Source organism: Thunnus albacares, chromosome 3 (genome assembly GCF_914725855.1).
Source record: "Thunnus albacares chromosome 3, fThuAlb1.1, whole genome shotgun sequence".
In the NCBI taxonomy this organism is placed as follows: Eukaryota; Metazoa; Chordata; class Actinopteri; order Scombriformes; family Scombridae; genus Thunnus; species Thunnus albacares.
The window spans coordinates 26,194,995-26,221,537 of NC_058108.1; the positions used below are offsets into that span (position 1 = coordinate 26,194,995).

The window sequence follows — 26,543 nt, forward strand, 5'->3', positions numbered from 1 at the left end:
GACCAGGGACAGTTGTAACATGGGATGGTTGTAACACGTTGAATTCCTCCAATTAGAAACAAGCTACAGTGGTTACACTCACTCTGCTTGTGCTCTGTTAGATTGTCTTCTTGTTTACAAAAAAGGAGCCACATTTGAAACTCCCAGAGAAAGTTACAAGCAAAAGTGTTTTTTGAGGTAAAAATTTAACTTTTCTATCAGATGTATTTTTTGGATACTGTCCTAAGATCAAATGTTGAGGAATCCAAACAAGTATTATTAGAATCACTGTTTTATAAGCAAAAAATAGAAATGGCTAACATGTGTCAAACTAGCAGTCAAGCTAGTTCACATGAGGTGAAAACATGGCTGGTGATACTGGGATGGTTGTAACGCCTTGTTGAACCAAGTTTCATTTATATTTTAAAAACCTAAAGGCCTACATAAACTAGATAGATAGATAGATAGATAGATAGATAGATAGATAGATAGATAGATAGATAGATAGATAGCAAATTAATTGTAAAATGTCATAAAATTACATGCTAAGTTAATGATAATCAGTTCCACATCAGTGGAAACAGGGCAAATCAGTCAGGACAGTGGCCAAATCATACGGCATTTGCCATGTGACTCTGTACTGAATGTTGTCCTCAAACTAATCCATTTTGATTTCATGTTTAAACTTTTTTGAGGATGTGTGTTCTACCCATTTAATAATTTTCTTGCATATAATTTGATGGCTTCCCCTCTTTTTTGTCATGAAGTGTGAAAAAGGGTCTTCATTATTAATACCTTTATTCATTAAAAAAAAGAAATGAATAGTCACAATAACATGAATGATAAATAATCTTTTTCATTTTGAGTATATGATCGATTAATTATGTATATTTTTGACATGTTACAGCCGTCCCTGACATGTGTTACAACTGTCCTTGTACACTGTGACAGTTGTAACAGTGGAGTGACTGTATTTAAATCAATTTTGCAACCTGTACATATTTCAGAAAACCACTTAAATACATTGTTTCAGTAGTTGGCACATTGCAGTTTATAATATAGCAAATGGACTGTTCCAGTTCCAATGGTTTTTGATTTATTGGGAAAATCGCAAAAAGTATTACAACTGTCCCTGGTCTCCCCTATTCAATCTATAATATTAATTTCACTTTGATTTGGCCAAACTCTAAAGTGATTTCCACTTATCCTTCATTATGGGACAAAGTCAGACCTAAATGCACTTCTTGAGTATAATGTTTAAATCTGCAGCATCAAGTTTAAAGTTTTAGAGCTCTGGATGTGGGAGGCATTGAGTGGTAAAATAAATATGTTAACTAATTTCGAATTAGTTTTTTAATCAACGAATTTACGCAATCAGCAATTTTATGCCAGCATTCCTCTCTTGCCTTATTTGCAGCAACAGCATTGCTTTTTGCTGTGATAATGTATTTATATTATTTATATATAAATAGCTCTCCATTATAATGACCTGTTCCTCCTGATTGGAGCAGGCAGCACGTGATCGGTCCGTTTTGTGCGGAAAAAGAGTCAAATGACGTGCCAAATGCCCCCTTTCATGCGAACGCGCACAGAGTCTGAAGCAGAAAGCCTGAGTTAACAAGGACATTTCATAACCACCATTGTGATACCACTTATCTCTGATTGTGAGTTTAGGGTTTGTCTAACCAGCTCACACAAAGAAAGCCTGGGTATGTTGAACTTACTTTGTAGTAGCCTACACCTCTCTGGAGGCTTCAAGTGTCCACATCACACTTGTTGTGATGTATACTTGCCCTCAATTGGCTCCGCACTAGTTGTGATGTCACAAATCATGCCTGTAGACATGCCCCTTTAACTCAGATTTAAGGTGAGCACAGAGAAACACATTTTTGACTGAGGTAACTGTTGTTGTTTTTTTGGAAAAACCATAACAAATAACAGACACAAATTGTTATCCAAAGCAGAGTATTTTATATGTCTTAAACATATCTTTAACTTCATTGCAGAAATCATAAACAACCCCCCCCAAAAAACCCATTATAAAATATATTATAGGGGAGAACGGGGTTGGTTGTCACATTCGTTAGACGTTGCTCCCTAGAGGGCGCAAAATTGTTACCATTAAAAAGTATGAGGAGAAAGCTATAGTTTAGTTTTTTCTTAGCTACGCTACAACATATGGTTGTTAGCTTTGCTGGTAGCAAAAAAATCCCAGTTGGGAATGCTTGTCACATTCTCTTCAAGGTTGGTTTTCACATTCATGAACATTCAACATGAAATTAAACTTTTAAAATTATTTTTTTAAATTGCCTCCATTTCTTATTTTCCCCCATTAAAATAACAAAGGGACAACCAACCCTGTTCTCCCCTACTAAAACACTGTAAAAGTCACATAAAACAATCTACATCAGTGACTGCTTAACATAAAACCTGTTGTACATTATGCCATCATTGTTCAGTCGTCAATGATTTAAACAAGAGCACCGTCATCAACCACCAATATCACACGGAAGACTGATCATCAGCTCATTCATCGTGAGAATTCCTCACCCTGTCAGACCTGGTCTTTAGTAGTCTCCATCCAGAGGGAGATTCAGATATTTAATACCTTACTTAACAGTTTTTGTTGAGGCTACGTAGTTGATATTAGACATTATTAAGCCATTGGTGTGTGTAGTTGTATTGGACAACATTATATTATATTATATTATATTATATTATATTATATTATATTATATTATATTATATTATATTATATTATATTATATTATATTATATTATATTATGTCCATCCTATTCACATATGTGCAAGAGCAAACAAATTTGAAACACCATACAAAATCATGCAATCCAGTATAAAAACACAATAAAATTCAGTCTCAAAAACTGCCACAGAGCTGAATAATAAATCTTTGAATAAGTTCTACAATGGTATTATTTATTAAATGGCTGCTGTACTGGATTGCATTACAATGCAATGATAGAAGGGTTTCTCAGGTATTTACTCAGTATTTTTTGGCAGAATTCAAACGACATTCAGTTGTTTAAATAAAGGTGTGTCTGCTCATTAGCACCTCCATGTGGAACAACTCGCAATTAACATGTAGTTTGCAAGTCAACCCCATAAGGATACAAACTTAATTGCACATTAATTGTACAAATGATGCCCTGTGCTTATGTAATATTGAGGAGCCAGATCATCAGTGTTGAATTTGAAAGCAATTCTAAACTTTAAAACTCATTATAGGTGAGGAGTAAGAGTGAATATGTGATTCAAAGAGTGTTTATTTGATACCACTCTGGTTCTCTGTTCACACTGCTTTTAGGTAAGGGGCTGCTTGGACTATAGCTGACATGGGGACAACCAGATAACCAGTCAGCTCCCAGTAAATACACACTGGTGTGTTTATCTACCGTATAGTCACCATAGGTAGGCAGCACAAAAGATAAGATGAGGCCTGATGTAAACAATAACCACAATTACAACATTCATATCAGATTGCAGTGATTTACTTTTGATTTCTAATCCTGCAGATTTGATCCAGTCACACATATAGCATCTTCTTATCAAGGGTGAACAAGATTAATACACAATATGTTTGTATAAAGATAGTTTCAGGTGGCAGTGTTGAGGTCTAACTTGTTAAATCAACATCTATTCTGAAGATATACTGTATTTAGTTGGCATAAATGGGTGGTTCAGAACATTCAACATGTAGTAAGCAGCCTGTTGTTTGTGAAAGCGGTATAGGTAAAGTGCTTCTGTGCTGGCAGTGAAGGAATCTGAGGCCCAGTTTTATTTGGCCCAGGGCCTCAGGATCTGGTGGCCCAGTTCTTCACACCTCCTGGTATGCCAAATCTGGAGTAATCCTGCCTGTTTACACTTGTTACGCCCCACCCTTAGTCGGCCCTATGGGGCGAACAACACTCCATTTACCCAAAGTAAAACCCTAACACCTTTTAAAATACCCAAACCATGGGATTTATTAACAAAAACATACAAAACAACCAAGACACTAAATAAATACTATAAACAATCAAAATACAGAAACACTAAATAAAATAAAATCCCAGGCGGAGAGGAAGCAAGACCAGCAGTCCACAAACAAGAAGCCTCTCTCTGCAACTGGAACCAGGAGCATTCAACCCTTCCTCCCTGGCCAGGTGCACCTCATTGTGGACTGATTATGTGGAGGGGACCTGGGCAGCGCAATAGATAGGAGAGGAAGAGGACAAGAAACACAGGCAACACATACAGCCATAACACCACCACCCTTAAAACAATGAATAGTTTGTCCCGCAATCACACGAGTACAAAAACATTTAAAATTCAATGTGGCACTAATATAGCACATCACAGTTCACTGTGACAATTACCACCTATTTATTCATCGCAATACATTTTATTTTGAAATTAGTTGACTGCTACTTACCAAGGCGGTATGTTAAGGTAAAACACAGCTAAATATACAGACCAAAATCATTCAGTCCACACCTGCTGATCACTTCACCACCTGTGAGCATATACAAAATTCATATTGTACTTGAGCTCTTGCACCTAATACTTTTGCCACTTATTACACAGACAATTCCTCAATATGAATATCATTGGGACTATTGCTGACAAAAGGTGTCAACCTGGGTCCAGACGGTGTACACAAGTAGTTGTATGGGAATGTGTGTACTTTAACTTGAGGAATACATTTTGATGAAGTTAATATTGTTGCAGTCTATGAGCCAAAAACAAAATGAGACTGTTTTACAACACAGAACAATGAAAAGTGGTCTTTATTTTCAGGAAAAAAAACCTCACAGGATAGCTGCTTACAAAATAGTGACATGATAAAAAAAAATCCAAGGAGTGACAATAGCAAACTGGCATATTGATATCACTAAAAAAGTGGATTGTCAAACAACAGCAAAGTGATTTAATGTATTTTGCTGTAAATATTTAATGCAATCAGTTGACTTAAAAATGACCTGGACTTGGATCAGTACACAATCATATTGTGCTTGTGTGCCTGTAACGAATAACACATTTGTTGATTTTCATACACATTTCCACAAAAGTCTGTAACTACTGAAGCAATCTGAAAAGGAATCCACGTTTCCGCTGGTCTTTAAAAAGTACAAGAAATACAAAAGCAACAGCCCAATAAGAAATGTAAAGTTGTGTTCAAGTATGAGTACCTCTGTAAAATATGCCTGACATAATAGCACCTTGCAGGTTAAATGGTTTTACTCGTGCATGCTACAAAAACTGGGCTAATTTTACATTCACAAGCAACAGTTCATACAAAGAAATTCATGTTTAGAAAATAAAGAAGGCTATGAAAAATATTAAAAACAGAATCCTGAACTTTATCACTAACAAACAGACAGCTTATGGATGTTTCTGAATTTGCAACACAACATTATCCTTTAAATTTACTTACTGAGTACTGGTGTTGTTTGTTTAGGATTTGCATAAATTGTCGTGTACAAATTCACTAAATGATTGGTTATTTTTGGTTGTGCAAACTGTGCAAATGTTATATGTTTACACTTTCTCAGTAATTTAAACCAAAGAACAAGAATGTATACAAAAGAAAAGAAAAAACAAGCACAGAAATTACACACATGATCCCTCATCACAGACTGTTGTGTTGCTTAGATACTGAGCATAAAATAAACTGCTGAGTCATAAAAATGTTGGTGTTGGAGAGCAAGAAGCCCATCTATGGTTTCATAATTAAACAAATACAGAAGGTCAAACTTCCTATCAAACTGGCTCCAGATACATTTCCCTGAAATGTGTGTATTGTAAACAGCAAAGAGACGTCTACTGGTAACAAATTGTGAACTTGGAATAACAAGGCCAATTTTATCTAAGATTCGTGATTTTTTTTTATGTTGCTATTTTTTTTTTTTTAAAAAAAACCTTTTTCAGGTTAAAAGTTTAAAAGAGAACACAAAATAGTTTTCCTGCTGGGAACAAAATTTAATTGCCGGATATGTCATAACTGTAGTCAACACAGAGAGAACCTTATAATGCAAAGCTTGTGAAATGTGACAGCAGTTTTACATCACATCTACTCTCCCAGAAATATGTAAGCTGAGCTTTCGTGAACCAGTGTAAACTAAAATAATTCAAAAATATCACTCCGTACAAATCCCTCAAGCTTTTCTTCTGCAGATGACGGCCTGCCAGGCTAAATTCTTCTGATGTAGAGACAGCATCAAGGAGTAAAATACATCTCTTTGGTCAGCATTGACACAATGCATGGGATTTGTTTCCTTGCATCAAAACCGGGTGAATTGGAGACAGACTCAAACTCTACCGCCACCTTGTGGTTCACTCGTGTCATGATGTGCTGGAGCTCCACTCCTTCTTTTCCGTATTTGCTCATCATATCGCACAGTGACTGGATGAACCAGGACCCGGTCATAGTATTCCTCCAGGAGTAGTAGCCTGTAGACATGTAAGTGAAAGAATGATGAGAGTGTCAGTGCAAATAATAAAAAGGAAACAATGAGTTTACAAAAAGACCTGTGTGAGGGCAGGTATGACTATTAACCTGGGGCTGTGGAGAAGGCATAGAGGAAGTCTGCTTCCACTGGGATCTTGGTTTTGCCATCGTCCGGGCTGTCTGCTTCAATGCCTGCATCCAGTTCAGTACCTCTGCAAGCCTGCACCGTGCGCACAGAAACAAAACAAGATCTGGTTACAGGTTGGATACTTTAAGCGAAAACCGAGGTCAGTGAGTGCAGGAGGGGATAAAAAGACAAACTCTTACAATACCTGGATGAAAAAAAGTTTGGGCTTTCCCACGAGTGATTTGCAGCGATCGCCCCGAAAGAGTGATGTGAGGTATCTGAGCTCTATTGAGCGATCTGTACCAAAAAACACACCTTCATCTCCATGACTCAGCAGAACACAGACGAAAGATGCTGAGCAGCTGTGATCTTCCTTTGACACTGAAAAAAAAAAAGGAATTGTACTCTTTATTACATTTTTTAGACAAGCTAATACGTAAAACAGCAATTGAAAGGAGTCAATCGTTTGGAGCCATAGTATTCATTAGTGTGTGTGTAAAGGTTTTGGGTGATTTCTATGAATTCTGAATCGTACTTACCGGCAGTTAAAACCTGTGTCATCTGGTCGACTGACTGGTCATTGTAAACCTTCACTTTATAACCCAACTTGCCAAACACTTTCATCGCGTTGGCTGCATCTACGTCTGTACCATTTCGTTGATTCATGCCTTTAAAAAAAACAAGAACAGAAAACATTTTTTTGTGGTTATTTGAAGAACACAACAAACACACAACTGCTAAAATAATTTTAAGGGACTCACATCTCTTTTTCTTACAAGCTGATTTTGTCTTTAGGACACAATGTAGGCAGTTTTATACAAATGATATATTGACCTTTTCCCTAAAATGTTAATTCTGACTAATTATTTCCAATAAAACTTTTATCTTGCCACTAAATCAATACTATAAAAATAGTGTATTATTTTTTAACTCTTAGCTATACCTTGTTGAACCTTTTCAACTCAGAGCTACTTCACCCAGACAAGTTTCTCCCTCCAAGTGTGCTGACCAAATCTTGTTGGATGGAGACTTGATTTGACTTTTGTTTACAGCTGAATGATGCTACCTTTTGACAAAGTTGAGGAAGCACAATTATGTTTCGCGCAGTCAGACTACACCATCTAGCCACCCGGTCACTGCCGATCTGAAACCTTTGGGTTTAAGTTTATTAGCCTCAACTTTGTTTGTCTCTTTGTGAGAGTGAGGCTACTCTGGTATTTTATACACAAAATATTTATTCACTCTTGCACAAAATGCTGCATTTTTTCTGAAAACATATGTGTGCATCAATGCACTGAAACAGGATTTTTTTTCTTGCTCGAACAGCTGGAACTATTCACAGAATTTAGCAATACAGGCTTAACTACTGTTGATATTTACCCCACTTGTATGCTGTACTTGCTCTCGGGGCATTGAACCATCTGTTGATCAAGCAGTCATATGTATTCAGTTAGTCCTGCTAGACAGGTTTGTCAAATATGAGTCTGACAGTAAAACAAGACTATCATACTGCAGCTCTGATGCTCTGTGGGAGCACAGACTGGAGCTGTATCCACTTGCATTGATATCCAAGGTCTTCTCAGCCAGAATACTTTACATCACACAATGTCCTGTTTCCCTCAAAGGCAGACAAGGACTAAGGTCAATGTAAAGTTTCATACAGTATCTCCACTTATTATAAGCCTCAGGTCTTTATATGCTCAGTGAAGGAAGTGAACAAACACTCCCCTACAGATCCTGTACACACAAAGGATGCATACTGTGTGAAAACAGCTGCAGTGTCTGTCTTTCTTACCTCAAGACTACCAGAATATCTGTGTTTTGCCAACAGAAATACATGTAAATAATGTAATGTAATAAATGTAATAAACTTGGGAGAGGAACTAATCAAACCGTGGGTACCCATGTGATAATGTGATGCATGTCAAATCACACTGCAAGTCATGCGGGTCCATGAAATTCCTTATGTGCCAATGACAGTACGCTGCACAGGGATCTAATGAATTATTATCAAATGCGAGGCTACATATACAAGGATTATTGCGGCTGCCTGCTTATTCTCATTCTCTAAAGTCAACATTAAAAAAGCCACAGAGGGCAACCAAATCAAACTAACCTGAACATCTAATTAACTAGCCGGAAGTGTGGTGGTTTATCATTAAATGGTATCCACAGCAGCAAGTGTAATTGGGTCCCCTAGCTCACCTGTCATCTCATGTGGGTGCGAAAGCAAGGGGATGGAGGTGTCTGATCTGCCATATTGTTCAATGAGATGGTGAAACCTTACCTACTGTTATCTCCACAAACATGTAGCTTTGATTCTCAAACCAACATGTCAGTTTCAGTAAAGACAGGTCCACCTACCAAACACAAACTTATCCACAGACAAAGGCCAGGTGTACTCCAACTGGGAACTGGAAACACTATGACAGGGATATCACAGGCACGTCTGACGCTAGCTAACCTTCTAACTACTAATGAAAGATTCAACAGTGTACATGTGAGCCAACTGACCCATCAACTGTAGGCTAACTTGTTGCTTTAGCCCACATTAACTAAGCATTTCAAAATAACACTTAAGTTCCCAGTGTGGCTTTTTCTGAAGGAGGCCCAAGAGAGGATTGTTGGAAAATAACCATGGTGCTAAAACATACTTGTCGACATTGGGCTTTGAAAATAATGGAGATTTTCCAGGACTTCACCTGACCATAACTTTTTTTTTTTTTATTTATTATTTTTTATATTTATTTCATTATGAGATGGGTTTCTTCTCTAGGCTCAAGAGATCTAATCACCAGGTGCCTTTATTGCCTGCCCTGCTGTAATCGAACGGATGGTTGATGTGTTCTTTGTGCCTTTTTGGGCACACTTATGTTTAACAGACCTAGCATGCTGGTTAACATCATCCTTCCCACCATGACCAACACTAACGTCCATCCTACACACCTTGCAAAATGCACGGTTGTTTCCTAACACTGCCATTCGGGAACTATTCCTTTGCATGCCTTTTGTCAGAAATGGGAAAACAGTCTCCCACGTATTTAAATATTTACACAGAGATTTTGTTTTTTCTTTTACTGGTGTCTCACCCATTTCGTTAAGGGACAGTTACTAAGGTCAACAACCTTTTAATAGCTTAAGAAAACACCATGTTAATAGAGTTGTTGTGTAGTGTTAGGACCTGTATTAAAAGATCTGTAGATCCTTTTATAACACGTTTCAATCTTGTGCTTCGTTAGTGGGGATGCCCTTTAGTGTACACTTGAATTTGCAAGTGTACACTTTGGACATTTTGCAAACAGACTGAGCCTTTAAAAATATTTACCAGAACAGTAATTCATCTAGATACTGGTGTAAGTTCCTTACCAGTTTTCCTGCTTTGAATTTGTTCATGTCTCTCCATCACCTGTCACCTGGGCTGCTTCTATGTGTTTCCCTTTCCTCAAACTTTTTCTTTCAATCTTGAATTGGTTGCATCTTCTTTACTCTCTCATTGTTTTCCTTTCAACACCATAACATCCTTCAATTCTTCCTCACTTCTGTCCCCTCTCTCTTAATTCCTTCATTCACACTCTGGAAAAGTAAGAAGCCTTCCTTTTAAAAAATCTGACAGAGCATGAAGCAGAACTTTGACTTGTATAGTGTCAATTTCAGTAATTGTGGACAAACAACACACAGTGGGAATGAATTAGCAGTCAAGCTATCCAATCTATCAAGCTCCAGGCTCTGAAGCCAATCTGACATAGCGGTCAAACTGTGGAATAACTACTTCTGGGTCCGACGGGGAAAAGGAATGGCTTTAAAACGGTAGATACATTTTTCTGAGCATCACAACCCCTGCAAAATGAGTCATTTCACTGTCAGAATTTGATCCATTCAGAGTGTGTGTAGAATGTTTTCATCAGGGTAATTTCTTAACAGCAGGAAGTGGCTTTTTTGGCTTCATGTGCCACTCAGCAACTTTCATAGGAATGTACAGAGCCCCGCCTCCAATGCTGTGTCCAGTTCTCTTTATACATCCATGATCTGAACCACTAACAGCTGTAAAGTGATGAAAATTTGTTAACGCCACTTCAGAATTTGAGAGGTGTGTAAACGCCATTTATGTGTGTTTAGCTAGTTAGTTAACGGGGAAAAATGGGAGATTTAAAAGGGAAAATTACCAAATGGGAGCATGGTAGGAGATGGGTTGAAAATATGGGAGAAACCTGGGAAAAATAAGGGAGTTGACAGGTCTGCCCTAATATCAAGAGAGAATGAAGCAGTATGGCCAGGACCCTCCGAGTGGCACCTCGGTGGTGGCCTGTGGCACCTCGGTGGCAGTCTGTGGCACTCTTGTCAGCAGTTGAAAGACTTGCTGTCAGGTAGGGCGGGGCCAAACTTCCTGGTTTGTTTTCATGACAGGTCAGCAGCTGTAAGTCTGTTTTGGGATGGTTGTCGAGAAACCATGTTCTACTTTCTTGTTTTTCATTCATTTTATGTAATTACTTCCACCAAGGAGGTTATGATTTCGCCCATTTTAAAATAAAAAGGAATAAAAATACACTCTTTCCTAAACCTCCATTGTATTATTGCAAGAGTGAAATTGTGTTATGTACACATAATGGTGTAAACACAGGTTTAAATATAATTGAGTGAATATACGTGTAGTAACATGTAGGCTACTTCATAAAGAAAAAATGAAATAATGAAATATTTTTTATCTAAGCAGAAGCAGCATGACAACTGACACTGACATGGTTAGATGGTGTGTAGATTCAAATTGCAGATGTTGTGGTTACGAGATAATTGTCTTAACCAGCATTACTTTATTTAATATTTTACAACTTAATCAAGTCAGTGTCAGTCATCACTCTGCTGCTGCTTAAATGTCATAAAAAAGTTAAAAGCAAACAAAATTGTAGATGAAAATGTGAAAACATGTAGCTGACTTTTTTTCCCATAATTTAATCTTTTATTTATTAAGTGGCCTACATGTTACTAAACTTATGTTTTAACCTGTGTTTATGCAATTATGTTTACATAACACAATTTCACTCTTGCAATAATAAAACAGGATTAGTGTCACTAATTGGCACTTGGAGGATCATGGCCTCTCTCCAATGACGACATCAAAGAAGGACTGCAAGTAATTACTTCCATTACCTTGTAACTAATACTATAATTTATATTTTGATTTACTGAATTAAATGTAAATAAGCGTCAAAAACCCTAAGGGTATTTAGTTTACAATGATATACAGAATGAAGAAAAGCACAGAAATTCTCACCTCAGGGGTTATGTGTAGGGCCACAACTAACAAATATTTTCATTATTGATTAATCGAAAATTGTGAAAAGGGTCGATCCCTGTTTCCCAAAGCCCAAAGTGACGTCTTTGAATATTTTGTTTTGTCCGCAACAGCTCACAACCTACAGACATTCAGTTTACTGTCATATAAAACTAAAGAAACCAGAAAATATTCATATTTAAGAAGCTGGAATCAAAGAATTTCCATTTTCTTCTTTAAAAATAACTCAAAACGATTAATTGATTGTTGAAATAGATGGTGACTAATCGATTAATCAACTAAGTACTGCAGGTCAGGTTATGTATTATTCACAGCAGCTTCAATTTGAATATGTTTCATCTGACTGACCCCAAGCCCTAAGCAAATGACCAAAACCACAAACCTGTTCTTCTATCAAAGTTCTTGTTGTTGATGATGATGCATTGGCCAATGCTGGGGAATTTGAGGCTATATCTGAAGCTGTGGGAGTGGGGCTTAGCATCCACATCCATGTCCATGGGAGCAGGGGCAGAAGAAGCAGACCCCTCCGGCCTGAAGGACAACAAACCATAACAAGGTTTATCATGTTATATAAGAGCAAGCAGCAAATAAATAATGCGACACACACACGGAGAGAGAAAGGGGACTTATTACACAGGAAGCATTTAAAATACCAGTTCACTACAGGCCAGCTTTAGTGCTTTGTTTCATATAATAATAAATAATTCAATGCTCCGGCGGTTTATATAAATATAAACTAGCTAATATGTAGCTAACAGTGGGTGAATTAATTTACTAGTTACAAGGTCGTCAGCAGTCTTGGAAACTAACGGAGATAACCAGTTTCCGCAACAATGCCAACAATAAGACGCTGTATATAAAGAAAGCTAACGTTAATTAAAATTAGCCAAAGTGACCATTACTCACTGTTTTCTTGCATCTGCGTGGTCCTCTCCGGGTCTGTTAACCGACATGGTTCAGATTCAGCTATTTAATCACAAAACACAGCTTAAGATTGTACGCCCTGAACGGTAAGCAGGAAACCTTGCGAACCACTGAAACCGATATCAAGTTGTGCTCAGACAGAAGTAGCTGCGCTTCGCTAGTAAACAAAGATGCTGATGTAATGCTGAGGGGCGCTCGTTTTACTCCCCGGCGCCTGCCGCGTGGGAGGCGACTAAATCTGTAACCAGGATCTTAAAAATACAGAGGTCATGGTTTCAATTGAAGAAAAGTATACAGCAGTGGTAGAAGAAGTACTCAGATCCTTTACTGAAGTAAAAGTACCAATACAGCAATGTAAAAATACTCCATTACAAGTAAAAGTCCTGCATGAAAGATCCTACCTAAGTAAAAATACATAACTATTAGCAGCAAAATGTACTTAAAGCATTGCAGTAAAAGTAGTGGTTTGGTCCCTCTAACTGATATATTATTAAATATGATATCATTAGATTATTAATACTGAAGCATCAGTGTGTAAGCAGCATGTTACTGTTGTAGCTGCTGGAGGTGGAGCTACTTTCAACTACTTTATATACAGTTAGCTAGTTTAGTCCAGTGGTTCCCAACCTAGGGGTCGGGCCCCTCCAAAGGGTCACCAGATAAATCTGAGGGGTCGTGAGATGATTAATGGGAGAGGAGAGAAGAAAAAAAACAAAGTTCTGATACAGGAATCTGTTTTCAATTTTTGTACTTGTTCTCTAATCCTTGATTTTTGGTGAAATATTGAATCATTTGAACATTAATCTAAATGGAACCATGTGAGAAGTTTAGAGGGAAAAATCTCTAAACAACTCATAGACATTGAGTTTATCATCTTTGGGCCACACATGGATTTTTAAATGACATTTAATGTCACCTGTTGACAAAAGGAGGAAACATGATGCTAGCTCATTATTGTGCTTTAGCAGTAAGCCTTTTTATAAAAACATTTTTGAGATATCAAAGTAGGGATATAACAGGTGTAAATAATAAGTCATGCTGTCATCACTTACTGGGACAATTTCAAATGTAGTAGTATGTAGTTTTTCCAGGTCTATATTTGTAAAATGACACCTGTCAACAACAGGGTGTGGCAACCTAACAGCTGGTTACTATCTCATAACTACAGAGTTCAACATTCCCACATAGACTTCAGTAGGATATTTTTCAGAACGCTTAATATAACCCCAGTCAAATTGGATGTTGTCTGCACTTCATATAAAGCTCACTGAATTGATTTTTTTTGTTTTCATTCCTTACTTATGCCCACATGAAGAGGCATCTTTAACCACTTAACCAGTATAAGCCATTTTGTGAGGCCATGTAGAAACAATTAATGACAACAAAAGATGCACGTCATTTCTATTCCAGACTTTAATATTGTCACCCTCTAACACAATCCTGCTAAAAAACTGCAGTAAAGGACAGAAAAGGTGAAAAGTATTCTCAGGACTGTAAGTCAATACATATGTATATATTTTTACTTATGTACATGTCTGCAATTACTGAACATGATTTAAGTTTCCAAAACAAACTCACAAAATGACAAACTCTTCAAACAGCAAAAGGTGACCATTTATCAGTCAAATCAAGTAGGGCATGTTAAATAATGGATGTACTGTACTAAAGTGCAAATGACACCTTCAGTCTCTTTTTAAGAATTGTGGTAAATTGTAGCGTTGTGAATAGTGACAGGGCAAAAACAAACAAACAACACAGCAGGAGGAAAAGAGATAAAAAGGCAGAAACCTTAAAAATAGAAAAGCAAATAAAAACACGGGGCTACACAATTAAGACCAGTGGCTAAAAATCAAGATTACATGTATGTGAAAAAAAAAAAAAAAGACAAGACAGAAACTTGTAAACTCATTCGGTAACTGAAGAGATGTAGTGTCGCATAAAGATGTACAATCCTCACACTCACTCTTCTTATATCAATATGAATCATATATGAAGCGATAGTAGCAAGAAATGGTTTAGATCAAAACATATTAGTATAAATCAAAATAGAGCTATCCTAGCTGTTAAGATGAAATCTCATAGTAACTCTCAAAAAAAAAAAAAAAAATCATGTTACACTCAGGCTCAGGAAATGACAATGCATCCAGTTCTGAGTAAACAACAATGAAAGAAAAAAAGAGAACCAAACGTTTAAATAAAAAAGTGCATCGCTGCAATTAGATTCTCTATCAACTTTACCAGTTAATATCACAATTACTTCAACTATTTAATATATTTACACAGAAATATTTGCAACATTGTGTTTTGTGATCTTAATGTCAGTGTTCTATTTTAAGTACACTTGAATATAACATGAAATTTAGATTTTCATCAACCATACAGTCCTTCCACTCATATCACAGATAACAAATACAAAGACAAAGTTATTTTTTTTTGCAGTTTGAACGTTCTCCTTCACACTGTCCTCACATTTAATTTCGTGCCGCATGTTACATAACGAGGCACTCTTATTGCTGACAGTTAAAAGTCTACACTCGCAGCACACAAAGATTTAAATAACCTTAATCAAGATTAAAGCTATGATCAGTAAGTTCAAAGGGGAAGCCAGGAAGACAAAAAAAACTCTTGTCTCACATTTCCGCTCACTTTGCTGATCGTTAAACCAGAATAAATCAGCACACAACCCAGTGACACGTGGGAGCCACGACTCTGTAGCTAGTAAACTAATCTCAGCCTCAACATTTATGTTGAAAGCAGAATTGATGGATGTTGAAATGTTTGATCCAAGTTTTAGTAAGAGCACAAACTTTACAATACAAGTGTGAAATTCAGGTACTTGGGAGCGGGGTGGAGTTTCTAACACATTTGATCTCAAACATGAGGATTTAAGTAAACTGAATACAATCTAACATAATTTAATTCAACCAGGATCTTAAAATTAATCATTGAAAGAAAACACACAAAAAACAAGTGACAAATAACAAAAAGACAAAGTTTTAAATGTTTTTTCACCACATTGCTGGCCAAAGTGCCAGTGGTATTTTTCATGTTTTCATGGGTACTAATACAAGTTTGTTTGGTACCACTATTTAATTTCATATAGTATTCAATATTGTATCATATTAAATAAAAAACATATACAGTATTCAATTAAAATTAATGTGCTACAGGAATATCATTAAAAAGTAGAAAAAAGAAATGTCATTCTTCTACAGTGTAGTGAAAAAAGGTCAAAAGACATATGAAATAAAGTATGTAGCCATTTCCGACCCACAATTATGGATTGTCAAGATGACCTAACCAGACTTTATCAGGCCAATATAAGAGGGGTGGCATAACCATCATGAACGACTTCTGATTTCACATCTCTTCAACAGTAACGTATTTTAAAAGTATTTTCCCAAATTTTGACTCAGGGGGGGAAAAAAAAAATCAAAAAGAAGAAATGAAATGTCCTGGTTGAGTGCAAAAATGAAAAGAAGGCTATTGTGTAGACATAATATGCCTCCAGAGTTGTTGTTTCACTTCGGGGAATAAAGTAGCACCACAAATCATGATAAACTCCAAGGCAAACTCTGCATTATGTTTCAGTAGTATGTTTAGTGTTTCTGACACATTAGTCATTATCTCTTCTTTGTCAGAACCAGTGAAGCCTGTTGAAGCTGTGCAATCCACATGGTCTGAAACTGGTTTAGTGAATATTTTCTGTGTAGGCTGAAAACAATTGGTATGAATGAACTTTGACTTGTAGTGGTGCTGTGCTGAGGACTTGACTGAAGTTGTGATAAATTCATTGCAAAAAAAAAAAAAAAATCATTACATCAGGAGTGTACCACATAAACAAGCACATACATTACATCTTAGGTGGTGGGTCTTTCTATTTAAGCAAACCTATTCCTTTCACAATAGTGCTGCTCAAGAAAATACATAATGGCCTTGCAAAATGCAACGAAAAGGCTGCAACAAAGACTGCAGCGATGACAACATGATAAACATCAGCATTAGAGTGGCAGTGAGAGGGAAATCTGAACTCTAAGCAGCTACGATGTGCATTGAGTTTATGTTGAGGGTGAAGAGAAAAAAAAAAACAAGTCCAGACCCTAGTCCTGAGAAGGGGCTTAAGCAAATCTATGCTGGGATAGGGAAAAGGTGGAGGTTGATGTCAAGTTTGTTTCCTCACTGGCTTCTCATTTGTTGAGGTTGTACACCACCGATGGAAACAGGCTGATTCGGGCTGTGATCAGAAGATATCAGGGCACATGTCCCAGCTGCCGCTATCCTTAGTCTCCCAGTAGCCTCCTTTGTAGACATGCAGGGTCTCACCAGATACGGGATCGTCTATCTTCTCGAACCACAACGCTTGATGATTGTCTTGATGGGCGCCTGAAGGAGATGAGAATCTTTAAGCAAGCGAAATCTTTACAGGGGCCCTAGATGAGGGTTATGAAGCCACTGAGCCATGAAAACATACTGCATCATGCTTAAGTTAAGCTGATACGCTCTTAGATGGTTGACTAAAAAGATAGAGATAAATATATTCATTGTTACTGATTACTTGGTCTTCAGAAACCAAATGCAGGAGGCAAATCATAGATAAGTACTCCATGAAATCACCAATTACTTACTTCCTCTATGATGTACCATGTGATAAGAGCCAGGCTCACGACTGCCAAGGACCACAGTAAAGACAGATAAAATACTATTCTAAAGTATTGTAGTACTAGGTTTATTGCACCACTTCTACAGCTACAATATTCTATTAGATTCACTAAAGACTACAAACACGCATCTAAATATGAAAAAAACAAAACAAGGGATACTCGGAGCAACACTGATGTTACTTGCTTTTCACTGGAGCTTCATAAGGGCCTTCATTGCCTCCCACTAAGAAAGGATGTGAGGAGGAAATGATGGAAGATGAAAAGGGGGGTTTAACTAAATTAAATAAATTTTGAAATACAGTAATGACACTGTACGTGTTATATCATGATCAGAATACTTGCTTAGATAAGGGAGGGGTGATGGTCCATAGGGGGCTGGAAAAAAAAAAGAATGACGGATGAATCTTTGAGACATAAAAGAAGGGGGTATGATACAAAGGATGAGTGAAAGTGTTAAGGGGCTACTTGCATGCAACAGGCGTAAGAGGGGGAGAGTCCTCTGTGTCAGCTGAACGTCAGCACACAAAAAATCAAGTCAATCCATAACTCAGAAAATTCCACACCAATCTGTTGTTTATTTTCACTTTTAAACTGCTGCGTGTAGCATCTTAAGTAATATATGTTTGTCAAAATGACTGACAGCTCAGTGCAGTGACTGTACAGAAAAGAGACCTTTGCTTCTTCCATTTTTTTCTTACTACTTTTGTACTGAATGATGCACAGTGAAGCAATACTGTTACCCATAAAATTACTAAAAAAAAAAACTACTTCAACTATAATAGACAATTACCTATTTAATCTGACTTGGAAAAATGCAATTTAGAGGCTGTTATAAGATGGGAAATCTGATCAGTGCTGGTCTCATTTTGATGTTAAATGAGCATCTAAATCATCTATGATCTCTGTCAACTTGTCACTTGTAGCTCTGACCACCGTGACCAAACAACTGAAGATACTTAAGGAAGAAATGATGTGACCTTGTTACAAAACAGCTTGATTTTTGAAAATTTTAAAATCCTAATGTCATCCAGCACATGTTTAAGTAATTGTTAGGTCACTGGTATTGAGAAAACAAGCCAATCAATCTCCCATGGATATGTTAGGGTAATTTTTTTTTTTTTATTTACCCACTTAAGACGCTACACAAAGCACCTTTAAAAGTACATATTATATGTTAAGCTGTGAGGTGATACTTGCTTTCATCAGAAACCTCACTTGCTTCTGTGCCAGTCTCCCCTGCATCAGCTAAATGGAACAGAAATGGATGGAGGGATGGTAAAAAGGTCAATGAGTGTTTAAAAGATGGATGTAGAAAACATTTAGCACTTTCCTATTACACGCACGGACATGTTTCACATGTATTTCTTTAAGCCGAAGTAAAGTGCAGATTTCGAGTGGGAAAGACTAAGAAGAGTACTTGCTTTTCAAGGGTGAGTCATTGATTGAATCCTCAGTGACAGCTTAGCGTTGAGACAAAGACAAGCAGACAAAGTATACCGAGACAGACAAAGTGGACAAAAGATGAATGGACAGAGAAACATTGCAAGACAGAAACACAAGACACATACAGCATCTCTTCTTCCTTTTCCCTGCTTTATTTTCGTTCTCCTCCTTTTCTTACCTTCCTCAGGTGAGCTGGCTGCTTTAACAGCTTCCCTCTCCCGTTCTCGACGGGTCGTGCGCTGTTTCTCTTCAAGCCTTTGTTTCTCTGCGTTGGCCTCATCCCAACGGCCGTCCTCCATTAATCTCTGGTCAGGGCGTCGCCGACTGTCTGTTGGTGCCACTCCCTCTTCAGGTTCATTGAGCGTCAAGGCCAGTGAGGAGAAGTAGTACATGTTCTCTGCTCCCTCTCTGTAAAGTCGACATCATAAAAAGGTCGGAGGCAGAAAGCTACAGCAACAATACAGCCTCGCCTGTGCAGATCTATTTGTTATAAAGCACTTTCAACTTTTTCCAATATTATCAAATATCTATATGACATAAACTTACGGTAAAGGGTTCTTTTTCCAGATTTCTTTGGCTTTGAGGGTCTGATATACAGTTCTCTGTTTGCCTTCAGTGCCGTTCTCGCCTTTGCTGCTCTGCATTATCCTGGAAAACTCCATCTTCTCATCCCAGGTTCCCGACAGCACGTAATGGGCTTTCCCCTCCTTATCTGTTACAACTCCTGTTACCTTTAAGACAAACACAGGTTTCAGTTAAGAATGTAATCAAATAACCTGCAGTAGGTAATATTCATATTATTTTAAATTAAAATCATTTTAAACCAGAAGCAGAAAACCAAATCCACTTCACTACACTTAAGAAAGACTTGGCCATTTGCTTTTACACCCCCCCAAAAAAACATTATTCCTATCAATTAAAATTTAAACGCAAGTTCTTTAGCCTACAGAGATCATCATCATTATGTCAAAGCATGAAGTTACTGCAAAAAAACTGGTAAAATCCCAAATTAACACCAAAATTAAATAAGCTGTTACTTTGCCTATCTAGTCACAAGATTTCATATAAATTAACGACATTTTTGAGATATTCTGCTCACAGACATAGCCAAACAATCTGACTAACCCGGGACGAAAGCATCAACTTTTTTTAGGAGATGTATTAAGTGTTATTCTGGATAGAAAACAAATCTCAATTAAAATCATTTAACTTTTCATATTCTATAAAGAATCAGTCCTGGTTTTAAATACAGTGAACAATATTAACAAGAACTAATCAAAACTCACCTTTCTTGGTACGTCTCTGGAGAAGTAACTGTAGGGAGCAAACTTGAGGTGGCAACGATCTCCTGTCATGTGGTTCACCACGTCTATCTCCCCTGACTGGAAAGGAACAAAGGAAAGAGACTAAATGTTTTGCTGTTGAAAACTTAAAGGGCTAACATTGTAGAATGATCAGCAAAATATTCTATGAAGACAACTATGACATTTATTTTTCCAAAAATAGTTGGGAGTGGTGTCATATGCTTAATGATAGAAACACTGCTTTTTACCAATAATGTATCAGCATAAAAGTTACCTGATCAATCCATAGTTTCCCCACAATAATGTTGTGTACCGTTGTAGTCACTTTCTTCCAAGAGTAGTGATTGTTACTCTTATCAAATATGCACTGGATAGAACCTGGAGATACAGACAACAGTCTTTAACCAGCTCAATCAAAATGAATTTATTTGAATTCCACATATCCTACACACTGAGCTTACAAATGAGATACTGCACAGGGACAAGGATTTTTTTTTGTATGTACACAACAACAAACATGTTGGTAACCACTGCTCTGACTAATAAACTAACCTTCAATCAACTACAGAATTGACACAGGCATCTTCTCACATGTTGTAATGAAAAACAGGTGTAACATCTCTTCTGTTGTGCAATTATGCAAACACACACACACACACACACACTCACCTAAGGGCATGATAGAAAGATATTTTCCTCTAAACTTGCTGGCCAGGGTAATTTCTTGTCTGAGGCTCCAGCCCTTTTCAGAGATGGCATGGTGAGCGGCAGCAGGTGGGTGGTGACTCACCTGAGAGGAGAGGAAAGAGAACAGGTAGCAAAGTCAAGATGTGATCATCACCATTATGTGGCGGCATAGAGTATTAAAACAAATGAGCATGACGGCGTAAACATAATTTGAGCATGTTTATTTTTCAAAACTGGTCGAACCTGAATGCGATCGTGTAGTTGAAACAAATAAAAACAGCCTGAACTGATACAACTTTGGTCTGCAAAAAGTCCCTTGCTAAATGTGTGATGGTGTCTTTTCCGAGTTGTTTAAGATTTTAAATGATTTCCAGTTTGTCTCAGATATACCTGTTCACAGAGGGAGCGGTAGCCACAGTCTTTTAGCCGATCCAGCTCAAAAGTTTCTCCCAGCAGAGGATTGAAGGGTTTTCCTGTGCGGTGGACGGTGGTGGAGTAGGAAGAGACTGTGAAAGCGGCCACATAACACATCTGCTCTAGTGAGCTCTGACATTTAGCGGCCTTATCCAGCAGCTCGTAGTATTCAAGGTCTTCAGACAGACGTTGCAGCATTGAGAGGGGCTCGTTGAAATTCACCTGGTAGGTAGAGAGAAGTATAGTAGTTACTGCTAATGACTTGGTTTCCATATATTAATAACAACAAGTGCACAGCTTCCTTACAGGCATTGGTATCTTTGAGAGCTCCTTTCCAATACAGTTCTTCATGATGCTCCACAGATTGAGGTAATAGTTGGGCTTGTCAGGGATACGAGTCCGTCTTTGTCTAACTGGCTCTAGCTCAAGAGGTTGTGGAGACTCCGGATTGGATGCCAAAGACAGTTCATCAAACTGCAGGAAGATAAGGAAAAGGCTGTTACTGGTTAAGTTACTGCAGAAGATAATACAGAGTAAAACAAATTAGTAATTGCTCGAAAACACAAACTAGACATACATTTACAGACTGATCGTCCATTCCAGTCTCACTGCTGAGCCCACTAACGTTGCTGCCAGATCTCCTGGAAGACAGACAAACATGATAGTCAAGATTTAACAGAAAAACAGAACACAGGGGGAGAGAAAATAAAAAACAAACAAACAAACAGAAACAAGATTGAGATTAAGAAATAAAATCACTGACATCTAAAAAAGAAAAACAGTTATTAACCTGTGATACTTGGGATCAGCGGGGACAGTAATAAACTCTGCTGGGTCTTCCATAGCATCAAAGAACTCATTTTCATCATCCTCATCACTGGCATCACCTTTTCCTGAGGCACCACCTAAAGCGAAGAGAGACAGTGGAAGAATAAATGGTAAATTGGAGCAGGCTTCTGCTTGATCTGGCCTCAATTAACTGGCACTGGTATGTAGCTTGGCATATATGCTTTGAGTAAAGTCTAGGCTCCAAAGACAAAAGCTCATTTGGGGATGAGAGCTGTACCTTTGTTACCTAAGGAAGCATTGCTGAATGAAGGAGGGAGAACTGTTGCTCCTCTGAAAGCTCTTTCCAAGTGGTTGTGTTGTTTTGCCAGCTGCTCCAGAGTCTCCTCCAACCTTATCCTCTGGTCTCGTTCAACCTGTAAGGCCTTCTGCCAGCGCTTACTGTGGCTCTGAGCCAGGGAGAGGAAGTCTCTACATGCCTTGGGGAGCATGCAAACACAGAAACAACAAATCAGCAAATAAATCATTAATTAATATGATGCGTTTCTCAGTGATTGACATGTGGGTGACTTACATTGATCATGGCATTAGAGGTGATCCGGAACAGTGTTGCCCTCTCTGTAACTTGTCTGATCTTTTCCCCCATGTCCCCTCCGACACGAATCCCCTCCAGTTCTGACAAAGACCTGTATGTGGAGTAAAGTGATCAATGAATAAGGGAACAAATAAATAAACAAACACCACCACCCTTCTTTTTCTTGGATAATAATGTTTTTTCTAGAGTAGTCAAACTGCTCAATCTAATAATAGATACCTTTGAAGGGCAGACCCATGCTTGACAATGAGATCATTGCAGGTATTGAGGTCCTCCACCTTGCTGCTTAGTGTGCGTAGTGTGGTCTGGACTTCTGAGTTACGGCCTCCACCCTGTCCTGGGGTGGGGGGCACGGCAGGACAATCATCACCCGAGTCATCTGAGAGAGAGGGAAGGGAAGATAATTTAAGGTAAGGTAGGTAAAAATACTTTATTTGATGCACATATAGTTGTACAATGAAATTCAATTTCTGCATTTAACCCATCCTAACTATTGGGAAAAGTGGGAAGACACTGTGCAGCACCCAGGGACCAACTGCAGTTCTGTGCCAGTGCCGTTGGTCAAGGGCGTTGACAGGAGAATTAACCTAACATACATGTTTTTAATAACCAAAAAGCAAAAAAATATCACAGGGAAATGCTTTGCACATATAAAAAGACACACATCTGTGCCTGGCATAGCTGCTGCTGGTGGTGGTATTTAGGCTTTTCTATGGATATTGATATTATGTCTCCTGAATTCTCCTACCAACATTTCTACCCGCTCACCTGATTCGGCCTGCATGTGGACGGCCTTTGCCTTGGCGAGCTCCAGAGCAGTGATCCAACGCTGGCGCTCTACCTCTGAGTTGGCCTTCAGATGGTAGGTCTGTGCCCCTCCATTTGAAATGACAAAATTGCATGAGTCCTCCACAGCAATGTTGGCCGTGGCCAAGTTGATGGTGCCTCGGCATGTGTGACCCATCTCTGCCTGGGTCCTATAGCCAGACAGAGAGAATGAAGAACAGTCAAATGTTGAGTTTCTAAATCACTGTTTTGTGAAGTAAGAAATTAGAACTGTGATAATTAATCAATTAATCAATTAGTTGATCAAGAGAAAATGAATTGCCAACTATTTTGATTACTGACTAATCATTTTTTAAAGAAAAAATTCTAAAATGCCCTGGTTCCAACTTCTTAAATGTGAATATTTTCTGGTTTCTTTAGACCTTAATGATAGTAAACTGAATATCTTGTGGGGGTTTGAGGTTGCACTTTGGAAAAACAATAATCAACATTTTTCACCATTTTCTGACATTTGGTAGACCATATGACTAATCAAGAAAATAACTGACAGATTAATCAATAATGAAAACAATCATTAGTTGCAGCCCTATAAGAAATATTATCTAACCATTAAACTTTTTTCTTGTAAGGCTACTGTTTATTTTTTCATAATGATGCAAGTAGTGTTATTTAATTAAGAACTATTTACTGTTCCATAAAATGGCCTTCAAAAAGCCTAAAGAATTTGCACAAGACACATGTGGTCAGACAAGACATGACACCTCGGGCTCTGGATAATTGTGATGTGCATTTTTCACTATTTCCAGACATTTTTAAGACTAAGCGATTAATCAGTTAATTATAAAAATAACAGACAGATTAATCTAATCTAAAAATAATCATTACTTGCAGCCCCAATATGCAACATGACTTACCTGTAGTAAGACAGCAGTCCATTGCTTAGAACAAACCAGCGTCTCTGGTAACCTTTTATATAGTTGGTCCATTTGAAGAGCCAACCTTTGTATGTGTCTCCAGCGGTTGGAGTAGGGGGCTTAGGCTCTGACATCACAACAGCCTGTGGTCTCACTGGGTGAAGTTAGAGCCTGTGGACATAACAAATCTAATTATGATTAACACAGACACTTCATAGTTGGGCAAACTAAGTCTGCTCAATGTACATATGACACGTGAAGTGAGCAAATAAACTGGTCTTGTGACTACAGACATTTGCATTACAGAGTAAACTGGTGTGTCACCGCTTATTAACTACTGAAGAGTCAAAACTGTTTTATGTCATTCTATAATGACAGCGTTCAGTTTATAAATCCTTCGCCTCAGGTATAATTAAATATTGTGTACAGTGTATGATACCAGCCTACTGCGTATCCTTTGTGAGGATTTATAATGAAATCAGACATAAAAATACCTACAAAATCATGGCTGAAATTGGTCGAATGTACCGTGATATGAATGGATGCCGGATGATCCACACTTGACAACAGCTATGAACGCTAAGTAAAGGAAGGCGATTAGCACGAAGATCTGTTTCCATCATGTCCCTCTTACTAGCTTGCAGCTTGAAATTTACTTTAACGTGAAATCTACAAGATATAACACACAGCAACAAATAATTGAGTGCTGACATGACTCCTGATAATCTGTTTAGCTAACATTTACTACGTTATATTGGAAACTAGAAAACACAGCTCGCTATTGAAAAGTCATCTTAACCCACCAGTTCTTTGCCAGGATAACATACAGGTGCCAAGTAAAGGATTCTGAGAAGTACTTCGAGGAACACGATACCGTTTCCAAGCATCAAAGCTAACTGTCCGTCACTAAGCTCGCTAGCTAACTTAAACAACAGGAAGCTGTCAAACAAGCTGACGCGTCGTAGACGATGTTTACAATTATTTTAACTGTGCAACTCTCTCTGCGTTTCTGTGTTAAATATAATTGTTGACATTATAGGTTCTAATTTTCATGACACTTACCGTTACCGTGTAAGGCTTTTGCCATCAATAGTGTTCATGTCGTGTCGGATAAACGATGTTAGCTCACTAGTGTTAGCAAAGCTACTTTGCTACAGGTTGTGCACCCAATAGTGTTCGAGTAGTTCCTTAACCGTGAACGTTAGTTCCGCCGAGGAGAGGCGGCACACTGTACTGTAGCTATGTATCAAAAATATAATATGTAACCTGATAATACCTGATTTATAATTTGTAGTCATTCTCATATTATGAGTCATAATAGTTATTTGGTAATCTGGACGAGTGTGTGAATTTCTTTGGCGGTATTAAAATAATCTTAAAACGTCTGAGAGTTTCAAACAGTTGCATGCGCGATATCAACACTTTTCTGAAAGACAAAGTAAATCTCTGCTTTTGTTTGAACTATAACTTAATTATAATATAATTAACAAAAATGAGAGCGACGCCCCGTAGGCAACCACTCACCAGTGTCATGTGCCTTTTGACAAACCCTTACAAGGCTGCCATCTACTGGGTAAAAATTCACCTGTTTTTGAACAGTATTTAATGTAAACATTTGTGGAATACATAGTTATATTGTCATATAATGGTTATAGTCCGTTTAATTTTCTGTTAAGTTAACCAAATTCAAAGGCCGAGAATGAATTGAATTTGTAACGCAGGACTGTTGGTCCACTTTCTGTGAAAACAATATCCTCCACATTGTGTAAGTATGTTGTTTTGCCGTTTTCATAAAAATAATTTATGTAAAATTCTATACAGCTTTATTAGTGTTTAAACTGTTGCATTATTTACTGTCATTTTAGTTCTGTTGTAAGCCACATTCAACTTAAAAAAAAAAGCTGAGTCTGAACTTTCTCTCTGGTTTTGCCACTTAAAATCAGAACCCAAATGCGTTTGAAACCCTTTTGATAAATACCTCTTCCCCTTGTTCACTAGCACTAGACCTGTTTCTGACCTCATGCTGCAAAATATTCAACAGCTGTCATGAAGATAAACAAAGACATTAAAAATTGACAACCACAAATTTAATTACACATTAAAACAATATTTTTAATCCTGAAGATAGTTTCCTTGAGTTACTCTCCACTTCACAAATTTGCAACACAAAAAAAGCAAAAAAAA

General features: G+C 37.7%; 2 protein-coding genes across 9 annotated transcripts; both read right to left on the bottom strand.

The window, feature by feature from the left end:
- Positions 1-4,749: 4,749 nt before the first annotated feature.
- On the bottom strand, positions 4,750-12,946 carry casp3a (caspase 3, apoptosis-related cysteine peptidase a). Its single transcript, XM_044347319.1, has 6 exons — positions 12,752-12,946; positions 12,228-12,376; positions 7,095-7,223; positions 6,761-6,936; positions 6,537-6,648; positions 4,750-6,430 (listed from the first exon to the last, which is right to left on the bottom strand). Exons 1-6 carry the CDS (start codon positions 12,796-12,798, stop codon positions 6,198-6,200), a joined length of 846 nt encoding a protein of 281 aa, XP_044203254.1. The 5' UTR covers positions 12,799-12,946; the 3' UTR covers positions 4,750-6,197.
- A 1,218-nt stretch (positions 12,947-14,164) lies between these two features.
- Positions 14,165-26,457, bottom strand: LOC122979662 (oxysterol-binding protein 1-like). 8 transcript variants are annotated; one of them, XM_044347311.1, is made up of 17 exons: positions 25,422-26,457; positions 24,360-24,530; positions 23,428-23,636; positions 22,879-23,038; positions 22,639-22,750; positions 22,345-22,543; positions 22,069-22,183; positions 21,856-21,919; positions 21,585-21,752; positions 21,255-21,500; positions 20,847-20,967; positions 20,452-20,555; positions 20,160-20,255; positions 19,420-19,604; positions 19,052-19,281; positions 18,628-18,675; positions 14,165-17,152 (listed from the first exon to the last, which is right to left on the bottom strand). In XM_044347311.1, the coding sequence occupies exons 2-17, from the start codon at positions 24,491-24,493 to the stop codon at positions 17,010-17,012; spliced, it is 2,334 nt and encodes a 777-aa protein (XP_044203246.1). In that variant the 5' UTR covers positions 24,494-24,530; positions 25,422-26,457; the 3' UTR covers positions 14,165-17,009. The 8 variants fall into 8 exon arrangements, with proteins under 8 accessions (XP_044203246.1, XP_044203251.1, XP_044203248.1 ...); XM_044347316.1 differs by lacking the exon at positions 18,628-18,675 and having other exon boundaries at positions 22,354-22,543; XM_044347313.1 differs by lacking the exon at positions 18,628-18,675.
- Positions 26,458-26,543: the final 86 nt, after the last annotated feature.

Bases quoted from the DNA above. Each gene is read 5' to 3' on its own strand.
- casp3a (XM_044347319.1), bottom strand. From the start codon at position 12,798: ATGTCGGTTAACAGACCCGGAGAGGACCACGCAGATGCAAGAAAACA. The intron at 12,377-12,751 runs GTGAGTAATGGT...GTTGTCCTTCAG, and splicing joins CACGCAGATGCAAGAAAACA to GCCGGAGGGGTCTGCTTCTT. The intron at 7,224-12,227 runs GTTTGTGGTTTT...TTTTTTTTAAAG, and splicing joins GAACTTTGATAGAAGAACAG to GCATGAATCAACGAAATGGT.
- LOC122979662 (XM_044347308.1), bottom strand. From the start codon at position 24,493: ATGTCAGAGCCTAAGCCCCCTACTCCAACCGCTGGAGACACATACAAA. The intron at 22,544-22,638 runs GTAAGTCACCCA...ATGCTCCCCAAG, and splicing joins CCTCTAATGCCATGATCAAT to GCATGTAGAGACTTCCTCTC. The intron at 21,920-22,068 runs GTTAATAACTGT...TCTGTCTTCCAG, and splicing joins GCTGATCCCAAGTATCACAG to GAGATCTGGCAGCAACGTTA.